The 23,267-nt window shown below is 47.6% G+C and overlaps 1 protein-coding gene across 1 annotated transcript in view; it reads right to left on the bottom strand.

Moving 5' to 3' along the window:
- PNPLA7 (patatin like domain 7, lysophospholipase) overlaps positions 1-23,267 on the bottom strand; it is a 1,710,105-nt gene that overhangs the window by 1,426,250 nt on the left and 260,588 nt on the right. Inside the window, exons 6-8 of the mRNA XM_086921192.1 lie at positions 15,168-15,271; positions 11,306-11,446; positions 8,348-8,507 (exon numbers count right to left, since the gene is read on the bottom strand). Of these exons, the coding sequence (XP_086777318.1) occupies positions 8,348-8,507; positions 11,306-11,446; positions 15,168-15,271 (405 nt within the window). The remainder of the gene's footprint in view (positions 1-8,347; positions 8,508-11,305; positions 11,447-15,167; positions 15,272-23,267) is intronic.

A 23,267-nucleotide genomic window follows, 5' to 3' on the forward strand; every position in this document is an offset into this window, starting at 1 on the left:
TTCCCTATCATGGGCTTTCTGGTTATTGCCTTTCCTTTCTTTCTTTTCTCCTTATTTCTCTTGTCCTCTTGTCTATATTTCGGGTTCATATTGGGCGACAGGCACGCTGCTGGGGGGTAGGCCATGGCCACATGCAGGGGTGCAGGGTGGGGGGATGGGGGAGGGGTTTTGCAGTCTTCTTTTTGGTTTCTTTTTCCTTTGTTTCTATGGCCTTCTTATTCTTTGTTCCCGGCTAACTCTATTCTTCCTTCTTCGGGTTTCTGTGGTGGTAGTTCTTAGTACACTTGTCCTATCTCGATTAAGGAAGTTTTTGACTGCTTTGTTACGGCGATCGAGAGCTAGTGGGTGGGCGGGCTGCGGGATTCTTTATCAACTTGACTATCCTGCTACCGTGTGAAATCGTTGTCTCCCGCTGCCAGTTCACCTGATTTGTGATCATCCTGTTTATTGAGTTTCCCCTGATTTGATCTGATCTATTTATATTGCCACAGATCCTGCTCCTTTTATTATTTTAAAATTAAACCTTCATCACTCCTGTTGTTTCTTCACAACACTGCTCTCCGGGGTTGCAACCGAGCATATGCGGGACGGAGCCTTGCACTGCCATGGTATAATTGCTTTGCTCTGTTTTACTCTGTTCCGATGGCTGATTATGATGTTCTGCTTTGTATCGATTGTACCTGCCCTTATCTCCAATAAAGGTTTTCCAAAATTTTTTTTTTTAAAAAAAAGAGAGATACGGAAGGAGGTCTGCGCAGGGATCACATCCAAGTAAGGGGGGATTCTCTGCTGATCTCGATAGCCAGGTCAAAAACGGACAAGGAGGCCCAGGGGAACAGTGTTGTGTTGCAGCGCGCTCCAGGTAGTCCCGGTTGTCCAGTGAGGCATGTGGAGGCCTACCTAAAGCAAAGGTTGACAACGTGGGGGGGGGGGGGCCTTGCTGCGACATACGGACAGCACCCCGTTGACAAGGTTTCAGTTTCAGAGGGTGCTGGCAATTACGATTGCAGCAGCGGGCTTGAACCCGAGTGATTTTGGGACTCATTCATTCAGAATAGGGGCCGCTACAGAAGCTACAGCTCGCAGGCAGACGAGGTGAAGCAGTTAGGCCGTTGGTCTTCGAACTGTTTCAAGAGGTACGTGCGACTGCACATGTTGTAAATTACTGATGAAGTGCACTCATGCTTGTTGTCTTTTGTTTGGATTACAGTTTCACGAGCCTGTGACGCAGGGCGGAAATTGGGACCGGCCCAGTATCAGCTAACCACCGCATCAGGATCACGGAATGGAAGTCGTGTGGTCTGGGTCGTAGGCCACTCATACGTGAGGCGTGCCGGGGACATATTCAAGACAGGTGATGCGATCCACACATCTGAGGAATATGGGTTCAGGGTGTCCTTCCATGGGAAGGGCGGCCTCTGTATTGACCGACTGCAAAATTTTGTGGAGGAATTATTAGGGCGGCACAGGTCACCGCCATCTGTAGTCATAGTGCACATTGGGGGCAATGACTTGGTAAGACTGGGCAGACGAGCTTTAGTTGAGCACATACTTTCTGTAGTTAGCTGGTTAGCAAAAAGGCTCCCGGGATGTACGATTGCCTGGTCTCACATGATTCCGAGGAGGGTATGGCGGGTGGTTTGTCCACAGCAGCGTTGAACCATTCGGTAAAGAGGGTCAACAATAAAATGGAGAAATTGTTTCGCTCTGCTCATCTCCAAAGCATATATCATGGGTGCATCTGGGGTGATCACTGTTATTCTGATGATGGGGTACACCTGTCCAGGGTGGGTAATGACTTACTGATAGGAGACATGATAGCTTGGCTAGTGGGTTTGAGGAGGCATGACCTATAGGAGGTGTGGGGGGGCCAGATAGTCGGTCAACTATCTGGCCTGTGGCGGTAAGGTCATGATCGTGAGCAGTGATTTCAAGGTCCCTAGGGGGGCGCCACCCACTATGGATGGGAGCGCCCGGGGGGAGGCGGCCATTGGCCCCTTCCACAGGGGGGCGGCACCCATTACGGATGGGTCGCCCAGGGGGGAGACGGCCATAGGCCCCTCCCAGGGGGAGACGGCTATATGCCCCTCCCCAGAATTTCCCGGGGGCCGGATATCCGCTCCGGCGGAAGAGAGTGCGGGGAAAGGGGGGGGGGGGGTGTCCACGCTGTCCTTCTTACTGATACCTCGCACGGGAACTCGGACAACCTTAAGATGGTGTTGAGTGAAAGGGGGTCCCCACGACAAGGCAAGTTACAGTTGGCTGCGACGGGTAAAGTCCTCTGAGCATGCGCCACTCACACGTGAGGGCGGTAATTTGGTGATAGGGATCTGACACCGGTTAAGACCTTGCCGTTGGCCCTTAATGTTAGGATGTACAAATTCGAATGTAATGCATTTGTCATGATGTTAGACTCGGCTAGGAAATCTTTGTATTAGAGATTTGTTAAGGTTAGCCTGAATACCTGTCTTCATCGAATGTAATTGAAGTTGAATTTGTACATGATACAGGAAACGTTTTAATTAAAAGTTTTAAATTTTGTTTCATATTTTAATAAATACGGCCGGGGTGTCGTGAGGCCCCCCTGCCTTCCAGAAGTTCAAAACTGTGTCTGTCTCCTCCCATTGGGATTGGTGGTGGAAGGGGTGGCGGGCATCCCGGCCCATATGGAAAGGGGAGACCACTCGGTCACCCCGAACGTATGGATGGGTGCCCCGATCCCCCGGGAAACCGTTGCGGGCGGTGGGCGTGTCCCGGCCGGTATGCCCATAGCGGCGTGGCCGGAGCACGCCCCTGCCGCCCAAAAAGGGTTGTCCTAAACACCCGCCCGGAGGTCCGTGAACCGATGGGCGTGATCAGGACGCGGCCCTGCCTTCCCGCTGCTGGATAAAATGCGCGGGAATCCAAGAAAGCGTCCTCTTGTTCCTGCGCTCTGAAGGCTGCACCACTCGTCGCTCGTGAGCCCTCAAGGGAACAAGCTGCAGTTTTTTGACCCACCCACCAGCCCCTGTTGCAAAATATTTGGAATGAATAAAGTCGTATGTTGCTATTTGATTGTAATAAAACATGTTTATTGGAATCGTTGCTTTCATTGTGAATTGATGACAAGAGTATGCATGTAATTGAATACTTGCTTATAGGCCTTTTTCTCCTTTGTAGCAATGTTGAAGTCAGTGGATTTATCAAGCTGTTTACAAGAGTAAGCATAGTTTTTCTTTCCCATAGTAGGTAACTAATTGTCGTACTTATTTAGCCTTCGGTCGGGCGGTAAGGTCATGATCGGTGAGCAGTGATTTCAAGGTCCCTAGGGGGGGCGCCACCCACTATGGATGGGAGCGCCCGGGGGGAGGTGGCCATTGGCCCCTCCCACGGGGGGTGCGGCACGCATTACGGATGGGTTGCCCAGGGGGAGACGGCCATAGGCCCCTCCCAGGGGGAGACGGCTATATGCCCCTCCCCAGAATTTCCCGGGGGCCGGATATCCGCTCCGGCGGAAGAGAGTGCGGGGAAAGGGTGGGGGGGGTTCTGGGGGAGTACACGCTGTCCTTCTTACGGATACCTCGCACGGGAACCCGAACGACCTTAAGATGGCGTTGATTGAAAGGGGGCCCCCACGACAAGTGACGTTACAGTTGGCTGCGAGGGTTAAGTCCTCTGCGCATGCGCCACTCACACGTGAGGGCGGGAATATGGTGATAGGGATCTGACACCGGTTAAGACCTTGCTGTTGGCCCTTAATGTTCGGATGTACAAATTCGAATGTAATGCATTTGTAATGATGTTAGACTCGGCTAGGAAATCTTTGTATTAGAGATTTGTTAAGGTTAGCCTGAATACCTGTCTTCATCAAATGTAATTGAAGTTGAATTTGTACATGATACATGAAACGTTTTAATTTAAAGTTTTAAATTTTGTTTCATATTTTAATAAATACGGCCGGGGGGGTCGTGAGGTCCCCCTGCCTTCCAAAAGTTCAAAACTGTGTCTGTCTCCTCCCATTGGGATTGGTGGTGGAAGGGGTGGCGGGCATCCCGTTCCATATGCATTGCATGCAACAGACTGGGAAGGGCGCAGAAAGCCCACTAGACACCAGGGTATTTTTTTCTTTGCAGTATTTATTATTTGGGGGGGGGGAGACTAGGGAGCTGCCCCCATGGGCATGGGCTTATGCTCTCGCTCCCCTCCCCCCCAGCCTCATTAGTCTTTTTGCCAACAGAGGAGGAGAGAGGGTATTTGATGGAATCCAAAAGAAGTCCATAGGTAGCCATGAAGTAGGTTTGTTAAGCTTAGTTACAGGATGGTAAGTAGGATAATAGGCTCAGCCCCACCAGGAGCAGCAATCTTGCTGCTCAGCCCACACACTCAAACTGTCTCTCTCTCTCTCTCTCCACCACATCATGCACTCCAGCATTTCACTGCCTCATCACACATTCTAACATTCCACACACATCACATTCATACTGGCTAAGCATCAGGGAGCAGGTAGCTAAGGAAAAGGATGCAAAGCAACAATACATGTTACACCATAATTCTCCCCTTTTTCCCTCTGGGCAGAAAGCCCACTAGCCACCAGGTTATTTTTCTTTGTAGTATTCTGCTCCTTTCCCCAAGTCTCATTAGTCTTTCTGCCCCCCCCCCCCCGCAGGAGGCAGAAGGGGGTGTTCCCTATCAATCTGCCCCGGGACTTCTATTTGCAGTCATTTTTGGGTAGAGTGCCCCACCCCACTAGGAATGGCGGGGGCCCCTGCAAGCCTAATTAATGGTTCAGTACCACCAATCTGCCCCCCGGGGTAGAAAGCCCACTAGATTTCCGGGTGTTTTTCTTTGCAACATTTCAGGTGGGTGGGGGGGCGGGGGGGGGGGGGAGTGTGGTTGCGGGGGGGAAATGTTGGGGAGAGCCAATCCCTGGGCATGGGCATGGGCTGTGCTCCCACCCCCAGCCGCAGTCTTCCTGCCCATACCCCCACCTACAGAGGCGGATTAGGGTGTTCACCCCAGTCTGAAAGGATTGGGAGGAAACTCTCACCCTCACCCACCATAAAATGCGTTAAGTCATTTGAGGTCTGCCCTTGGGGGCTAAAAGCCACCAAACACCAGGGATGTTTATTCTGCCTATATCGCGTGACATCACCAGGTCAAGCTCCCCACACCCAAAATGACCCCAACAGTACTCCTGCCTACAACCCCACCTCACAGGGGCAGATAGGAGGTCTTTTCCTTTGTTCTCCGCATTGTGTCTTAGACCATTTCCTGGAGTGGGCGCCATGTCCATCCTCCCAAGTGAAGTATCATTTTTATCAGGTGAATTCTAGGTGGGGTGGCAAAAAATGTGTGGCTGCCTGCAGATCCCAGACATTTTCCTACTAGAAATGTGAGGACAATGTGTCTTTTTAGTCGAAGTGTGACGTTTGCAAGGACTTCTGGGCAAATCAAACCCAGTGAAAGCCATGCAAGTCACACCTCCCTGGACTCCTCCGGGTATATAGCATAAAAAAATGTGCATGGCTCCACGTTTCCAGTTTTGCTAGGGTCTAAAATCCACAGCTACCTACATTGCACAAATAGGGTCAGTTTTCAGTGCAAAAATGTGATGAGGTCATGGTGCATTTTGGGCCCTTTCCTGTTGTGGGCACTAGACCTACCTACACAAGTGAGGTGTCAGTTTTATTGGAAGACTTGGGGAAATGCTGTATGGTAAAACATTTGTGGCTCCCTGCAGATTCCTGAAATTTTTGTAAGAGAATTGCGAAAAAATGAGTGTGTTTTAGCCGAGCATGCTGCCCACACAGAAATGCATCCAGAAGCAGCCAGTTGGAGGCCATCTGAGGTAAGTTTCTTGAAGGGGACCGGACATAGTCCCTCTTACAGGATATTTCAGGCTCACGATTCCTTGATTGGAAATACCAAGTACTAGGAACAAGACGATTGGCTCAAGTTTGTATTGAGAATCTTGTGCTCTTTTTGGGATATAAAAGGAGGTTTTCAAAGTACTTCACAAGCTTACCGGGGGTACTTTGAGGGCCATGGTAGTACAGATCACAATAAGAGAATGAACAATTGAAAGATGGTAGGGTACTGCTGGAGGCGATTATAATGGGTGCTGGGACCACACAGTTCAGGTCGGTTTTTAAATTTGGGATACAGCTTAACACACTTTTCAGCTACCTACTGCAATCCTAGTGTCAACCCCACACATACAATTAGATTGCATTTAACTTTGGCAGCATCTGAATAGTGTGGAGTGGGGACTTGTCTCCTTGAAGGTGTAAGTGTAGGGGGACAGAGCTGTGAGGGATAAGAGGTGGGTATTTGGCATGAGCCCCCTGCCAGCCTCCAGGGAGTCCAATGGTGCCTGAACTCTCCATTACAGCAAGCAACCTCTTTGCCCCAAGGAGGTGGCTTGTCCTCTCTCAACGCATGTGTCAAATCGCAGTTAAATTTTCTGTGAATTTCCATCAGCACTGCCTACAAAATAGCTGCATTGAACTGTGACACAGCACATAAACATCAGGGCCACAAGGGTAGACCTAGGAAGATACATGGTTCAACAAGACAATGAAGAAGGGTGAGGTATCATAAAGAACAGTGTGAGGATCCCCTCTCTCAAGTCACAAACCCATATGCTACAGCACATCCATGGTAGCCATTACCTCCAAAAACTATGATGGAATTTAAATCTGCTGATACAAATGCATGTAGAAACAAAAGAATAGAGGGAGAAGATATTTTTGGTTAACGTCATGAGATGTTTTCCAATCACATTGGCAGTATTACCAGAGAGTCATACATTTAAGATCCAGAGGGCATCCAATTTGACCGATCGCTGTGCACCATCAGGACACAATAAACATTATCCTACAATGCAGGTCATCACGAAGAACGAACAAATGAGAGATCTAGTTCCAGATTCACCCGGTCAACTGGAGCTCTGCATGCGAAAAAATCCCTGAGTCCAAAACAAGTCCAGAGACCAAAACCAGGAGACCAACATCAAAGGAATGCAAAGAAAGGAATCTAGACAGAGAAGCAGGGTCAGTATTTGTTCCCTGGACAGGCATAAGGTTCCCATTAGCAATAAATAATATTCGTCTGAGAATGAGATAGTATAGAGAAACTGCAGAGCGCACTTAAATCTACAGGAGTGACAATAGGTAGTGCAGTATAGGTTGGAGAATGAACAAATGTGCCTCACATCACAAAGAGACATGAGGGAATATCTACAAGAAATAGTCAGCAAATAGACACAAGAAATAAGAAAAATAAAAGCCTATTAAATAGACACATGCTTAAGTGCAACAGAGGAGGTCGTATAACTTTATTTAACAACCATAATCTACCTCCACTGTTGTGAAAGAGACTGCTGTCAAACTCTTTCACCTTTTATGTCCCTTCTAACCACCCAGGGCTGAGGTAACACTTTATTCCAGATCTCCCCTCTAACCCATCCTATTATTGTGCGATTGCCCTCAAAAATGGAAAGTTTGTTGAGACTCAAGATTTGTATAAACTAATCCCTCTCTAACTACATGGGAAAAGGTAGCCTATGCTGCACGAATCGGAAGCCCCATGAAAAACGCCCCGACTGTATCTTTGTGGTAAACAGAAGTCAAGTTGCAATCTGATCATTTTCTACCAACTATGTGTAAAAATACACCAAATGGTAATAAATTGTATACTTATAAGGAAGGGAATCCTTACAGAATTCTGAAAAATATATATGCCGTATTTTGCTTTTAATATAGATTATACACCTCCGTCCATTTCTGCTGAACGCTCATTTAGTGACAAGGCAACGTCTCATTTGTTGCAGCAGACTATGAATGTGTCTATGGTTTGCAGGTTCTGCTGTGATAAATGTTAGGCTTATAAGCGATTTTGCATTAAGTCACATTGTGGCTGTGTCACTGCGTTTGTAATAGGTTTAAGTGATAACAAAAATACTTATAGTGCAAAAGGGAACACCATAAACCAGCTGCCTATCTTTAGTAGATTGCTGAACATTACAGTCGATTCCTTGAAGTTTTTTCCCCCAAATTAAAATAGTTTCCAAAATTCATTTCTTGTGGAGAAATATTTCCAAACATTATTTTGCTGCAAGTAAAGATATGTTTCCTGCATGCTTGAATTGCGTAAGGGAAAGCAATGGCTGAGGGTGTCAGTGGAAATGATAACATTGCACAAATGTATTGGTTCAAACTTCACCAGAAGGCAGAGAGCGCAGCAGATACTGCACATTGAGTGCACATTTTCCACAGGCATTATAATGGTGAGTTCTGGAAGAATGTGTACACTTCATCAGCCCAAAATCAGCCCCTTGCTCTTAATAAAAGTTCAATGTTGCTCTTACACTTTCCTGAATGCACACTTCCAACTTTCCATCTTGTACAACATAGATGCTGTTGTCCAACTGTCCAGGCCGAAAGATGTACTCTCCTTCGTGTACCTGAACGAACACCATGTGCTTGCACAGCTCAAGGAAAAGGGGCTTCTCAAAATGACCCAGGACTCTGGTGGAAGACAAAAGGTACTGAATATTAGTAAAAATGCAATCAATCAGTGCAGTGCACAAATAATTCAACAACATTAGGATGAGCCGTACAAGTCTGCGGTATATTTTCATGCAACACTTGTGGCAACGTATCTACATAAAGAACTAACCCCCAGATGCATCAAGAACCCATTTTGCTATTCCTTAATAGCAAAAAATAACAATTCGGTATTAAGGAATAGCAAAATGCAATGCATGAAGAAATCACTAAAAAAATTGCAATTTCTTAAAATTCCTTAATTGCGACTCGCAAATTGCGAGTCGCAATTAAGGAATACCTGCCCAATAATTCCTTTGGGCCTACACTACATCGCCCACTGCCCTCTTGCTGAGCATCACCCAGAGCTCCCCAGCTGCGCATCACCCAGTGCTCCCCAGCTGCGCATCACCCAGGGCTCCCCAGCTGCGCAACACCCAGGGCTCCCCAGCTGCGCATCACCCAGGGCTCGCCAGCCCTGGGCTCCCTTGCTACACGCCACCAGGTGCTCCTCTGCTACACGCCACCCAGTGCTCCTATGCTACACGCCACCCAGTACTCCACTGCTACACGCCACCCGGTGCTCCCCTGCCACACGCCACCCGGTGCTCTTCTGCCACACGGTGCTCCCCTGCTACACGCCACCCAGTGTTCCCCTGCTACACGCCACCTGATGCTCCTCTGCTACACGGCACCCGGTGCTCTCCTGCTACACGTCACCCGGTGCTCTCCTGCTACACGTCACCCGGTGCTCACCTGCTACACGCCACCAGGTGCTCCCCTGCTAGCCGCAACCCTGTCCTACCCTGCTACATGCAACCCTGTGCTCCTCTGCTACAAGCAAACCCTGGCTTCCCTGCTACACGCAACCCTGGCTCCCCTGTTACAAGGCACCCTCTGCTCCCCTGCTACACAGCACACTCTGCTCCCCTGCTACACGCCACCCTCTGCTCCCCTGCTAGCCGCCACCCTGTGCTCTCCTGCTAGCTGCAACCCTGTGCTCCCCTGCTAGCCGCAACCCTGTCCTACCCTGCTACATGCAACCCTGTGCTCCTCTGCTACAAGCAAACCCTGGCTTCCCTGCTACACGCAACCCTGGCTCCCCTGTTACACAGCACCCTCTGCTCCCCTGCTACACAGCACCCTCTGCTCCCCTGCTACACGCCACCCTCTGCTCCCCTGCTAGCCGCCACCCTGTGCTCTCCTGCTAGCTGCAACCCTGTGCTCCCCTGCTAGCCGCAACCCTGTGCTCCCCTGCAACATGCGACCCTGTGCTCCCATGCAACATGCAACCCTGTGCTCCCATGCTACACGCAACCCCGTGCTCCCCTGCTACACGCAACCCCGTGCTCCCCTGCTACACGCAACCCCGTGCTCCCCTGCTACACGCAACCCCGTGCTCCCCTGCTACACGAAACCTGTGTTCCCCTGCTACACGCAACCCTGTGCTCCCCTGCTACACGCAACCCCGTGCTCCCCTGCTACACGCAAGCCTGTGCTCCCCTGCTACACGCAACCCCGTGCTCCCCTGCTACACGCAACCCCGTGCTCCCCTGCTACACGCAACCCCGTGCTCCCCTGCTACACGCAACCCCGTGCTCCCCTGCTACACGCAACCCTGTGCTCCCCTGCTACACGCAAGCCTGTGCTCCCCTACTACACGCAACCCCGTGCTCCCCTGCTACACGCAACCCCGTGCTCCCCTGCTACACGCAACCCCGTTGTCCCCTGCTACACGCAACCCCGTGCTCCCCTGCTACACGCAACCCCGTGCTCCCCTGCTACACGCAACCCCGTGCTCCCCGGCTACACACAACCCCGTGCTCCCCGGCTACACGCAACCCCGTGCTCCTCTGCTACACGCAACCCCGTGCTCCACGCAACCCCGTGCTCCCCTGCTACACGCCAACCGTGCTCCCCTGCTACACGCAACCTCATGCTCCCCTGCTACACGCAACCCTGTGCTCTCCTGCTACACGCAACCCCGTGCTCCCCTGCTACACGCAACCCCGTGCTCCCCTGCTACACGCAACCCCATGCTCCCCTGTTCCATGCAACCCCGTGCTCCCCTACTACACGCAACCCCGTGCTCGCAGCCTACACGCAACCCCGTGCTCCCCTGCTACACGCAACCCCGTGCTCCCCTGCTACACGCAACCCCGTGCTCCCCTGCTACACGCAACCCTGTGCTCCCCGCAACCCTGTGCTCCCCTGCTACACGCAACCCTGTGCTCCCCTGCTACACGCAATCCTGTGCTCCCCTGCTACACGCAACCCTGTGCTCCCCTGCTACACGCAACCCTGTGCTCCCTTGCTACACTCAACTCTATGCTCCCCTACTACACGCAACCCTATGCTCCCCTACTACACGCAACCCTATGCTCCCCTGCTACACTCAACCCTATGCTCCCGTGCTACACTCAACCCTATGCTCCCCTGCTACACTCAACCCTATGCTCCCCTGCTAGACGCAACCCTGTAGTCCCCTGCTAGACGCAACCATGTCCTCCCCTGCTACATACAACCATGTCCTTCCCTTGCATATAACCCTGTGCTTCTTTGCTGCACACACTATAGGAAACCCATTAAGGTCAACATCCACAGTAGAGTTGCCATCCAGCTGACTAGAGGCCAAAATAAACCCATTGTGCCAAACTGTGGTACAAATTAAGATGAACCTTCTGACTAATTACATTAGTCAACATTCACATAACAAGTTTAACGCAAGTACAAGTCATTGTTTTCAACATTTCATCAGCACCCATCAGCCAAGGCCTTACCGGACGTTTTTCAACATGTACAGAACTTCTGATGGCAAATGGGAATTCTTCACATCGAATTCAGTCAGATCAGCTTCCAGCAGAGAGGGGGGTGGCTCTTTGGGTTGCAGTGTCGGGTACTCTTTCTTGAAGCGGAGAATCCTAGAAGAAGCCAACAAAAGGGGAGGCAAATGAACTGTAGTAAATCAAAGAGTTTGATGCTCTTTGCTTCTGGGGGATTTTTGCACATTACCTAAATCAGCAATTATAAACAAAGAACTGTCTGCCAAGACAGCTGCTCGATTTGGGCATTCCTCATTGACCCTCCCAACCTCCTCATTTTGTGATCAGACTCTACTCATTAGTAAGTCTAGGAATCTGCACCCTGGTCACAACAATTTGCTTTTGGGGATCTGCGTCTGGGGACGCGGACAGTCTCAAAAGCAGGTGATGTAAGGGCATGGGCGCGCCGCCTATATAGGCTCCGGACGTCGTTTGCGGAGTGGAGTGACATCTGTGCAGACCTACATGGCACACCTCCTGGCACGCAGAGGTACTGCTGAAAGGTTTCCAGATCCAGTCTGACGCCTGGGAAATGTTCATAAGATGAGGAATCTCTGGCTAAAGAGAGTCTCTAGCAGAAAGAGCGTTACCAAAGGTAAGCAACTTGTTCTTTTATTAAGACTTCGAACCACAGATGCCTTCCCTTTAGATTAGATACCAAAGTAGTATCTAATTGGAAGTGGGTTGTGAATGGACTCAAACCCACAAAGTCCTGTAGAAAGGACACAGTCATTGAAGCAGGGGTGAGACCGGAACCCCTGAGTCTGAATATGTGCGGCCAACACTACCAAAATCTTTTTGAACACCCAAGGGGCACTGGTGAGACCAAATATGGAGCACAACAAACTGAATATAGCCCTGACCCCACACGAATTGCAAGTAATGGTGGCAGGACAGGAATATGGAAATAGGCATCCAGCCTCCAGGGTCTAGAGTAGAAGAGGCTCAGAAGATGTTTTCCGCAGCTGGAGAACTTCCGTCAATGGGTCGGTCTTAACCTCGAAAGTGGAAAGCCAAAGGTCAAGGATTTCAGCAGCCCTAACCATTACCATGGCATAGAAAGCAGATTCCTCTGTAGCTTTTACAGGGAGAGACAGAAGGCCAGTTTCAGGGGAGATATCAAAGCTAGACACCTGCAAGTTATCATGCCAACAGTCATTTTGATATGAAGGAGCGAACTTGTGAACCACATCAATCATTATTCGAGTCAATGCCGAAAAGCAAATGTAAGCATTGTTATCTTCTTTGTGGAGGTAGCAGAGTAAGCGTGGGAAGTGCCACCTCAACTGTCATCATGTGCGGCATTGACCGAGTGTAGTGAAAGAGCCACTTTTGTAGTCTGGCACCCTATGATGACCTCCAACAACCACCATTTTAATTGATTTTAGAGTGTTATTTTACCCTAGCCTTAATGCAGGATGGTCCTGCATATGTCTGCTTCTCTTCTGTCCTGTAATTTTGCTGTCGTTTAGTGGGAGCTGTCACGGAGAAGAACAGTACATTTAGATTATGAGAGTTATGAGTTCTCACTATTGGCTTTGCTTATTATTGACTTTGACATATTTCTATGTCACTCTTTCTTTTCCATTCTGTCTTGCTTTATGGCAGTGCTTGCTCCGACATGATCTCATGTTACCTTGCATACTAATTTAACTCTGCTTTAGCTTCTTTGCGTGCTTGCAGAACCAACTACATTTTCTTGGCTGTCGCCATTTTCTGAACTTCATAAGGTGGGGAGGGCATGTTTAGCTCTTCTCCTGTTTTTCGTACTTTACTGACTAGAGAAAAACAGTTCTTATCAGAGGAATGTACATGGTCCGTCTCGAAGCCATAGGAAAGACCTGATCAACCGATGCTGTGTCCTTGGTGCAGACTAGTACAGGCTCTAGGGAGAACAAGGGGCGAGGCTTACTAGCAGCATCATTACATTTGAATTTGTATTAAAACGGGGAGTCTCCACTGGTCTGGCGGAAAGTCACCGTAGGGCAGACGTGTCGCTGCGGACTTGTGGGAACTTTGTGTCTCAATCGAGCTCTTGGCCTGGCTAAGTACCAGACTCCCCTTAGCGAAGTGAGGCAAGATGATGTGTACTGATTAGTGAGGTGTTCCTACTAACCGTATTCTTAATTCTTTGCTGATTCTTTTCTTTCCTTGTTATTCTTGAACCCTTCATTTATTCTCCTGGTACAGATTGTATTTTGTTCTGATTATTTATTCTTGATTCCTTTCATGTATTCTCCTTGTACTCTATTGTATTTTATTCTGATTGTTTATTTCAATTGTCATTTTTTAGTTGAGAGTCTGCTAGGATTAATGTATACAGCCTACCCTTTTTTTAAAATAGTGTATGAATAAAAGGCATATATGTTATATTCCATACATCTGAATTTGTTTTCTTGCCTTGATTTTGGGGGTTGAGAGTATGCCCGCCTTAGGAAGTGCTGTGTAAAAGATATACTCCATAAGTTTGGATTGATTATTTTCACTTGCCCTGGGGGAGTGTTGGTCATACCTTGGCCCAGGGGAGAATTGGGTTGAAAATCTGTCCTTTTTGTGAAAAGCAGATTTTATTACACGGAGGTCAAACTAGAGCCATCTCAGAGTCAGTTAGTACTGAGCACAGCTCTTTGTAAAGAGTTGGTGGATTCAATACTGCCATCAAGGTTCCATGGCCTGAGGACCAGCATGGACCGTGGCACCGGAAGTGGGGTTCGACCTGGAGTCAGAGGCATAGTAACAGACTCACAGAGTCCAACTGGCGCCAAGGGCGAACTAGCCTGCTGTACTACAGGTGGGAGGCCACTTGGTGCCTTGGAGCCAAACGGTGTGCCAGAAGTAGTCAGCAAAGATCTGAAGAACCAGAGCATTGCTGTGAGGAATTTCCTGACCTGCTGTGGGGTAGCAGACGGCCCCGGAAACACTGGTTGTGGCAGAAACAGTTGCGGGATCAGCTCCGAAGTCAGCCAACACTGGGAGCGAGAGCATGATCCATGGAGCAGACTCCCGCACCTTTTTTGGCTTGCCACACGATTTGAATGGCGAAAAAGACTGGCCTTGAGAGTAGTTTTAGCAACTCCCTGAGCAGGCCCAGGACAGTCCTCACAGGGCGACAACCCAGGCACACTGTAGAAAATTTGAGAGAAATAAAGGGAAAGTGACTTTGGGAGACGAGAGAGGACCCCGGATCCTCATCTGGCGACACAGAAAGAAAAGCATTGACATCAACAGATGGGAATGGTGCCTACATAGTAGGCTCCCCATGGCATTTCCAGAGCAGAATGGAGTACAGCACGCACCACCTACCAGCACCAACAAGTAATGCTGAAAAGTCTCCGGATCCACTGCGATGCATAGGGAATAGTCAGAAGGTGATGAACCTGCAGTTACAAGTCTCAATCCTACATAAAGCTTTTCTAGATATTGCTAAATTGGCAGAAATAGCTGCCAACACAAGAAGCACAATCAAATATCTTTTCGTTTATGTCAAAGATTTCACTGCTACACAGAGTTTACAAATATGTTGTAATGGTCTTTATGCTATAGTTATGTTAACACAGATGAAGTGAAAGTAAAGTGCACTCTCTCAACAAGCAATACAGTTCTGACATTCAATTGGTGAAGTTTAGTTTGTGTGACGATTCGTTGGTGGATTCTTACACTAACCCGTCGAGCCTTCTACCTCAAACAATGCCCCACATCACTGGTGTGCTGCAGGGGAAGTGTAACTGCAGCACTCACTTCGTTTTGAGACAACACACAACATTTACCAGAAAATGCTATACTCAGTGGATTTAAAAAAAACAAAAAACATGGAAAGTACCTTTTTGCCAGTGTTAAAACTCTTGCCCTTTTCCTCATTCGGTTGGGGCGTGCGACTGTGTTACCCACTGGGTTACCCACAAGGGTATTAGGCAGCGTAGACACCTTGTAATGGCAGAACAAACATTGATGTCAATATTATTACATTATTTATATACAACAAGTCCCATCTCATCAAGGTCTCCTTTTATCAATATCCTACTGTAGTAGCATGCTTAGTCAAGCCTCTGCCCCTACCTGTGCTTCACATACAGATATTGGTTTTGCTGTAAACTTGAAAATTAACAAGGATGCGAATGCCAATGTAACATTATGCATAAAATAACATAATTATGCCAGCCCACACAAAAAACACATACACAACACTTGAATTTCTTAGAAGGTGAGAACTGAAGAATCTCTCTGTATCCTGTGGCTGTCTGACCCTATTCCTGACATTAGGCCCACTGGTGTTATCTCTAAGAATGGAAAGCCACTATAGCAGCAACAGCCTCACTTCAAAAGGAAGTTCCTAAACCGAAATGCCTAAAAGGAGATGAAGCAACACTTTCTTGTTATCACTGCGCGGTTTTAGTATGGGATTTTATATTGGTTTTAAACAGTCTGCCCATATTATGACATGTGTGCATTTTAATTGGTGCAAACATTCATGATGCTAAAGCATTCTGCATTACATTGCGGTGTGAAACTGCACACTTCCCATTTGAGAGTTTCTTACTGTCGGGGTTTAAACTCATTGTGCAAATAAAATGGAAGTACTAAGCTAGGCAAAACCGACATTTTAATTGCACCAGCGGTATTCACATTTCCAGAATGTTTCGCATGACACAACTGTGCACATTTTTTGCATTCAAAAGACCTGTTTGGGCAGACATTTTATGCTCGAATTAGGTTCTTGCTGGAATCTCGCAAGGTTTTTCTTAGCTGGTTTGATATACCGTGAACGCGGCCCAGGAGTGCTTTACATGGGCACCAGTTACTTTACACAATCTTAAATTCATGATTTTATTGTAGGTACAGGGAGATCAAGTGATGTGCCCAGGATCACAGGATGCTGAGTCAAGGCCTAGACTCGAACCCGATTCCCCAGTTCCAAAGCCAGCAGTCGCGCTGTAAGGCCACACACATTTTAAATACATTCAAAATGATTTCGAAAAACACGAAATTTGTACTTGTGTGAAAAAAAGTCAGACAACATACCAGCATCATTTTGTGAAATGGCTATTGAAATTTCTGAAACAAGTGAACCAGCTTCGCTTTGGGTGAGCAATTGACAGTGAGTTAAGGATCGGCTTTGCCTCTGTAAGCTAAGAGTTCCAGGCACTCCAGGGTCTAGATGTATGAACCATACTAAGAGCGATTGCCAAATAGAGATTTTTCTCTGCCTCTCGCTATTTGGTAAGCGCTATGACAAATTTACAGAGGGGTTATCTCATGAATATTATTCAGGTAGGTGGCAATTGGTCACTCACTATGATTCGCTGCCATCACAGGGATGGTGGCCTGCTGGGGTCAGCAGACCAACATGTTTGTGATTGCTTTTACATTCAGCGTTTTAAAAAAAAAACATTTAAAAATAAAAAGAAGAAACATCCTTTAGGGACCCCTTCCCATTTGCGAATTTGTTACCACCAGAGTTGGGGGCAAAGTGCGAATGTTTTGCAACCGCATTTTGGTTGCAAAACATTTATAAAATCCAATGTGAATCGGTATTTGAAAGGGACGCCCTAACCATGCCCCTTGCAAATACTGATTAGCAACCTCAAATTACAATTTCGCAATTAGGGATTTGTACATTTGAAAATGCCTTTTTAAGTTCACAAACTGATTCTGTAAATCGGGCAGTTTCCGACCACAAGAGGGCTTTGTATATGTAGCCCCTCTATGCACTAGGTTTGGGTCTCACCGAGAACGCCACGGGCAAACAGTTTCAATGGTTAAATGCATCTTATTTTAGCAACACAGAATGTCACCACACCGATGTTAGTAGACTATAATTAATTATACTAATGGTTCACTGCAAAATCAACTGGAAGGGCACGCGTGACATCTAGTGGACAAATGAAAACACTGCAACTTTGAAGATGCGCAGGACTGGGTTCCCCCCCCCCCCAAGACATTACAATTTGGTTTCGAATAAACAGCTAAAAGAGAAGTTATTTTTTAAGTAGTTCACTAGAAAAGCCAATTAGATACCCTACTTCCCCGAGATACCCTACTTCCCCGACATCTCTCTGTACAACACATAGTTCGATATAGACTCTGCAAATAGTTCGACACGTGCCTCAATCAGTAAATTAGTGTTGCAAGTGGAATAAACAAGCATTTGCACTGTACCAAGTCTCGCATTTGCGAGAGTTTAAGCTATTGCCATTGAAAATAACAATGCCTTTTATTTATCAGTTTTGAAAAACAACACATAAAAGGCATTGTCACTTACAATGCCAATAGCTCAAACTCTTGTAAATGCAAGACCTACTTCATTTCAAAGAAGCGGCGCCATTGTCCCAGGCTGCTTGGAAAGTGAAAGCGAAAGCGTGCATAGTGCCCTGAATGTTACAGGAAAGCATGTTGTACCTGCAGTGGAAGAAACTCACTAAAGAAAATAGTGCTTACAGACTCAATAGGGGATACCATGTAACAACAGAACTAAAAGGACCAGTTCTCCTGGGAGGTTACAAATTAAGACAAGGAGGTACTAAGGAGGGGCCAACAAGCCAATTAACGAATCAGAAGCCAGCATTTTTGTAAGACAATGACGCAAGCCAATGACAAATATGATTCAGAAAAGGGGGTGGTGATGAAGCCGTCTTCGGCCCGGCTTGCTTGAATCCTGATGGTGCAATGAGCAAGGGGCTCACATCTGAGTATACCCTTCCACGCTTATGGTGGACAAAAATGATTCAGAAAAGGGGGTGGTGATGAACAGAGTGTCTGAATTAAGCAGACCACTCTTACCCAGTCCAAAGATCAGGGCTTGATCCATCACCGTTTTTTAGCTCACTGCACCATCCCAGCTCAGAACTTGGCTATATGCAAATTAGTCTGACCCTGGCCCAGTGCATCATGGGAACAGGGCAGACCAAACTACCAAGCCAATTCTTATACTGGGAAGGAAACAAGCTTCGGGGGACCGGTTTCTGGCATTTCAGCCGTCTTCGGCCCGGCTTGCTTGAATCCTGATGGTGCAATGAGCAAGGGACTCACATCTGAGTATACCCTTCCACGCAGGGGTATTGCTACGCAAAAATTTCCGGATCCAGTCTGACGCCTGGGGATATTCTAAGGTAAGGAATCTATCACTAACTAATGTCTCTTACAGATATATCGTTACACAAGTAGTAACTTGTGCGTTATGTCGAAATATTGTTGGGACACAGAGAAAAATTGGTAACAAGGGGTTTGAAGATAAGATCAACTCCCTTGATATCATAAGTCTCCAGGAGACTTTGGATCCAGTGGGAGATTTACCTGCGGATGATTATGCTTCCTTTTACGGTAAAGCCTTGCCTTCGCCTCGTGGGAGAGACAGAGGGGGACTAGCCATGTTAATTCAATTGAAGCTGAATTGTAATTTGGAGAAGATGGCTTGTAATTCACCCTTAATTTTTGGGATCCCTCTGTCCTTTACGAATGCTTTAAGGATTCTATCAATTAATGTGTATAACTCAATGGTGGGTGGGGGCGGGGTGTACCAAGATGTTCTGAAGGATTTGAGTGAGTTCCTAAGTGTCTCTTTTTCTCATGCCTCCATATATTCAGGACTGATTTTGATGGGAGACTTTAATATTCATCCTTGCTCAGACTGTCACTTGATGTGCCTGACCTGTATTCTGCTACTAGTTACCAAGTGCATCTCAAGCATTTGGGTCAGGGCGATTTAAAAAAATAATAATAATTTGATTCTAGATTTTTAAGTTTGAAAAGCTTTATTGAGATGAAGAAAACAATGTAAAACATCAGTACAATAGCACAAATAAAGAGCAATAGGAATTAAAATAATTGTGGAGAATAATGTGCCAATAAACAAGAAAGGCCCCAAAGGGGAAAACGCTATACAAAGAAACAATGCTTTTATATACAAGAAAGGCCCCAAAAGGGGAAAACGCTATACAATTGATTCTAGATTTTAATATAATTAATTTGCTCACTAAGAGACTCTATTGCTGAAGGGAGAACACCAACCTTTCAATTGATTACATATTTCTTTCTGCAGGCTTATTTGCTTCACTGATAAAATGTACTATTAATTGGGACATTTATAGTGATCATAATCCCCTTTTGGCCACCTTCAAGTGGGCTCTGTAGTGGGGCGGGGGAGGGCTTACCCACTCATATACTGTCTCTGTCACTATTAAGGATCAGAGCCGAAGAGTGAAAAGGGCTAGGATTGTCCGGGAGGACTACAATTTTAATACGCTGTACACTTGTCAGTTCGCTTTTTAGTCCTGCCTAGATTCAGACGCATAAGATGACTGTATTCCCTCTGCATTGAACTCTGTGTGTGAATATATCAAGACCGCCCTCACCACAACTGGAGCTGCTTTGCATCTCCCCGGTGCAGGTGGTTTGATAAGGTTTGTTCAAGAGCCCACAAAGAGTTTCTGGTGGCTCTTAAAAAGAAACCCCAGGACGGAGGGGAGGTGACAAAGACTAGGGCCTTCTATCACATGATATTGAAGGATAGGAAGAACAATGTAAAGTAAATTTTGGAGAGTCTCCAGAGGGCTAATGAATTGGGGAATAGTGCCATATTTTGGAGGGTTGTCAACCCCTCATTAGTTGGCTCATTGCCGGCCAATGTACAGGTTTTGACAAAGTCTGTGCAGGTTTGGGCTGATCATTTTTCTTCGCTGTACAATTTTGAGGGCACTGATCCGCCCTAACCGTGGAAGAGCTGACAGCGCAAGGGTTGAAATACAGTGGGAAGAAGCCAGGTAAGCTATTATATCTCCACCATGAGAAAAGGCGCCCGGGTCAGAAGGGGTTCCATGTGACCTTATTAAGTCTCTGTTGGATCTCTGGGCAACCATTGTGATTCAGCATATAAATGTAGCATTTTGTGGCTCATTACCTACTGGATGGTGTCACTCTATGATTGTGAAGCACACAAGATGATGGACGGAATGTTGCACAATGGAAAAACATTCACCCCCAGTCACAGATCTGGGTTTAATCCATCGTTATTTTGCTCACCAAGCCACCCCAGTTCAGACATGGCCATATGCAAATCAGTCTTGACCCTGTGCCTCATGGGAACAGTCCAGCCCGAACTGCCAAGCCATGTCTTCCCTGGACCGGAATCAAGCATCCTAGGACCGGTTTCTGGGGCTATCAGCCTTCTTTAGCCAGATACCTTGACTCCAGTGGCGTAGTGAGCACGGGACCCACGTCTGAGCATTCCGTCCTTCAATTGTTGTTTTTGCACTCTATGATTGTGCCCTTACATAAGAAGGGAGAAAGCTAATGCTGCCTGCTACAGACCAATATCTCTGATGAACACAGAAGTCAAAATAATTGGTTTGGTTATCCTGGAATGTCTGACTAGCTGGGCTAATGAGCACAACATCCTGTCTGATATCCAGTATGGATTCAGACCAGGGTGCAGCACAGTGGAGCAAAACCTTAATGTATTGTTACCTATCTCTAAATACACCAATGCAAAAAAGGGTTCCATGCAAGCCGGGCCGAAGACGGCTGAAATGCCAGAAACCGGTCCCCGGTAGCTTGTTTCCTTCCCAGTATAAGAATTGGCTTGGTAGTTTGGTCTGCCCTGTTCCCATGATGCACTGGGCCAGGGTCAGACTAATTTGCATATAGCCAAGTTCTGAGCTGGGATGGTGCAGTGAGCTAAAAAACGGTGATGGATAAAGCCCTGATCTTTGTACTGGGTAAGAGTGGTCTGCTTAATTCAGACACTCTGTTCATCACCACCCCCTTTTCAGAATCATTTTTGCCCACCATAAGCATGGAAGGGTATACTCAGATGTGAGTCCCTTGCTCACTGCACCATCAGGATTCAAGCAAGCCGGGCCGAAGACGGCTGTAATGCCAGAAACCGGTCCCGGGAAGCTTGTTTCCTATCCAGTAAAAGAATTGGCTTGGTAGTTTGGTCTGCCCTGTTCCCATGATGCACTGGGCCAGGGTCAGACTAATTTGCATATAGCCAAGTTCTGAGCTGGGATGGGATGGTGCAGTGAGCTAAAAAACAGTGATGGATCAAGCCCTGATCTTTTGACTGGGTAAGAGTGGTCTGCTTAATTCAGACACTCTGTTCATCACCACCCCCTTTTCTGAATCATTACCGTAAAAGGAAGCATAATCATCCGCAGGTAAATCTCCCACTGGATCCAAAGTCTCCTGGAGACTTATGATATCAAGGGAGTTGATCTTATCTTCAAACCCCTTGTTACCAATTTTTCTCTGTGTCCCAACAATATTTCGACATAACGCACAAGTTACTACTTGTGTCACGATATATCTGTAAGAGACATTAGTTAGTGATAGATTCCTTACCTTAGAATATCCCCAGGCGTCAGACTGGATCCGGAAATTTTTACGTAGCAATACCCCTGCACATCGGTAGGTGTCGTCTGCGGCTCCGCGTCCGTCGTTAGCGCCGGAATGACGTCGTCGGAGAACTTAGACACCGCCCATGCGCGCTGACATCAGTTCTGATACACAGCTTTTCCGCGCCAGATACGCAGAGCCATGATAGAACCAACACTGGTGCCATGAAACTAGGGCCCTGAAAGGGGAAGACCTTAACCCTAGATATCGGTTCGCAGAACGGGGAGGATGGGTGGGTCGGTAAGGAATCTATCACTAACTAATGTCTCTTACAGATATATTGTTACACAAGTAGTAACTTGTGCATCTGAAAGAGACACGTTAGTGATAGATTCCTTACCTTAGAATAGATACCCCAGCAATACCAACCCCGGTGGTGGGTCTGCGAACCAATAATCACACCAGAAAGTCCTGGAGGACGGAACAGCCAAAGAAGCCATCCCTCCGGACTTGACTGTCCAGGCAGTAGTGTCTTGTGAACGTGTGCATCGAGGCCCATGTAGCTGCCTGGCAAATGTCCTGTAAGGGGACTCCTCGGCCCAAGGCAGTTGTTGTTGGCGTGGCTCAAGTGGAATGAGCCCGCAATACAGCAGGGGGCTCCTTTTTGCCCATGGAGTAACATGCCTGAATACACAAGATGATCCATCGCGAAATGGTCCTCTTGTGTACCGCCTTTCCCTTCTTCGCGCCCACGTAACCAACAAAGACTTGGTCATCCACCCGGAACTGGCGTGTGAGATCTAGGTAATAAGAGAGCGCAAGTTTTGGGTCCAGACGGTGGAGCCTCTCTTTCGAGGGATGCGGAGGCGGAAAGAAGGTGGGCAAGGTAATGGACTGCCCGATGTGGAAGGCTGTGAGAACCTTGGGCAGAAAGGAAGGTCTTGTCCGCTACACAACCTTGTCCGGATGAACAGAGAGCAAAGGTGGAGAAGAAGAAAGAGTCTGGAACTCACTCACTCTCCTGGCAGAGGTGATGGCAACCAGGAAAGCAGTCTTCAGGGTGAGAAGACGGAGAGGACAGTTATGGAGCGGCTCAAAGGGAGCACACATTAGATAAGTGAGTACAAGATTCAAGTCCCACTGGGGCATCACGAAGGGAACAGGAGAGAACATGTGTGTGATGCCCTTCAGAAATCTATTTACAATGGGGGACTTGAATAAGGAAGGCTGATCAGGTAGCCGTAAGAAGGCGGAAAGAGCAGAAAGGTACCCCTTAAGAGTGCCCAGAGCAGAGCCCTGCTGGGCAAGGGAAAGAAGGAAGAGTAGAACTTCAGAAAGGGGTGCAGAGAGAGGGTCCACAGCCTTTGCTGTGCACCATGCCACAAATCTGTTCCACCTGCAGGCGTATAGCGACTTTGTGGAGGGACGCCTGGCTGCCAGAATGATATCACAGACTTCGGGAGGCAAGTCAAATGGCCTCAACTGCCGCCGCTCAATCTCCAAGCTTGTAGGTGGAGACTGGACAGGTTTGGGTGCAGGACCGTCCCCTGCTGCTGCGACAGAAGGTCCTCCCGAAGAGGCAGACGAATCG

This window comes from Lissotriton vulgaris, chromosome 5 (genome assembly GCF_964263255.1).
Source record: "Lissotriton vulgaris chromosome 5, aLisVul1.2, whole genome shotgun sequence".
NCBI lineage: Eukaryota > Metazoa > Chordata > Amphibia > Caudata > Salamandridae > Lissotriton > Lissotriton vulgaris.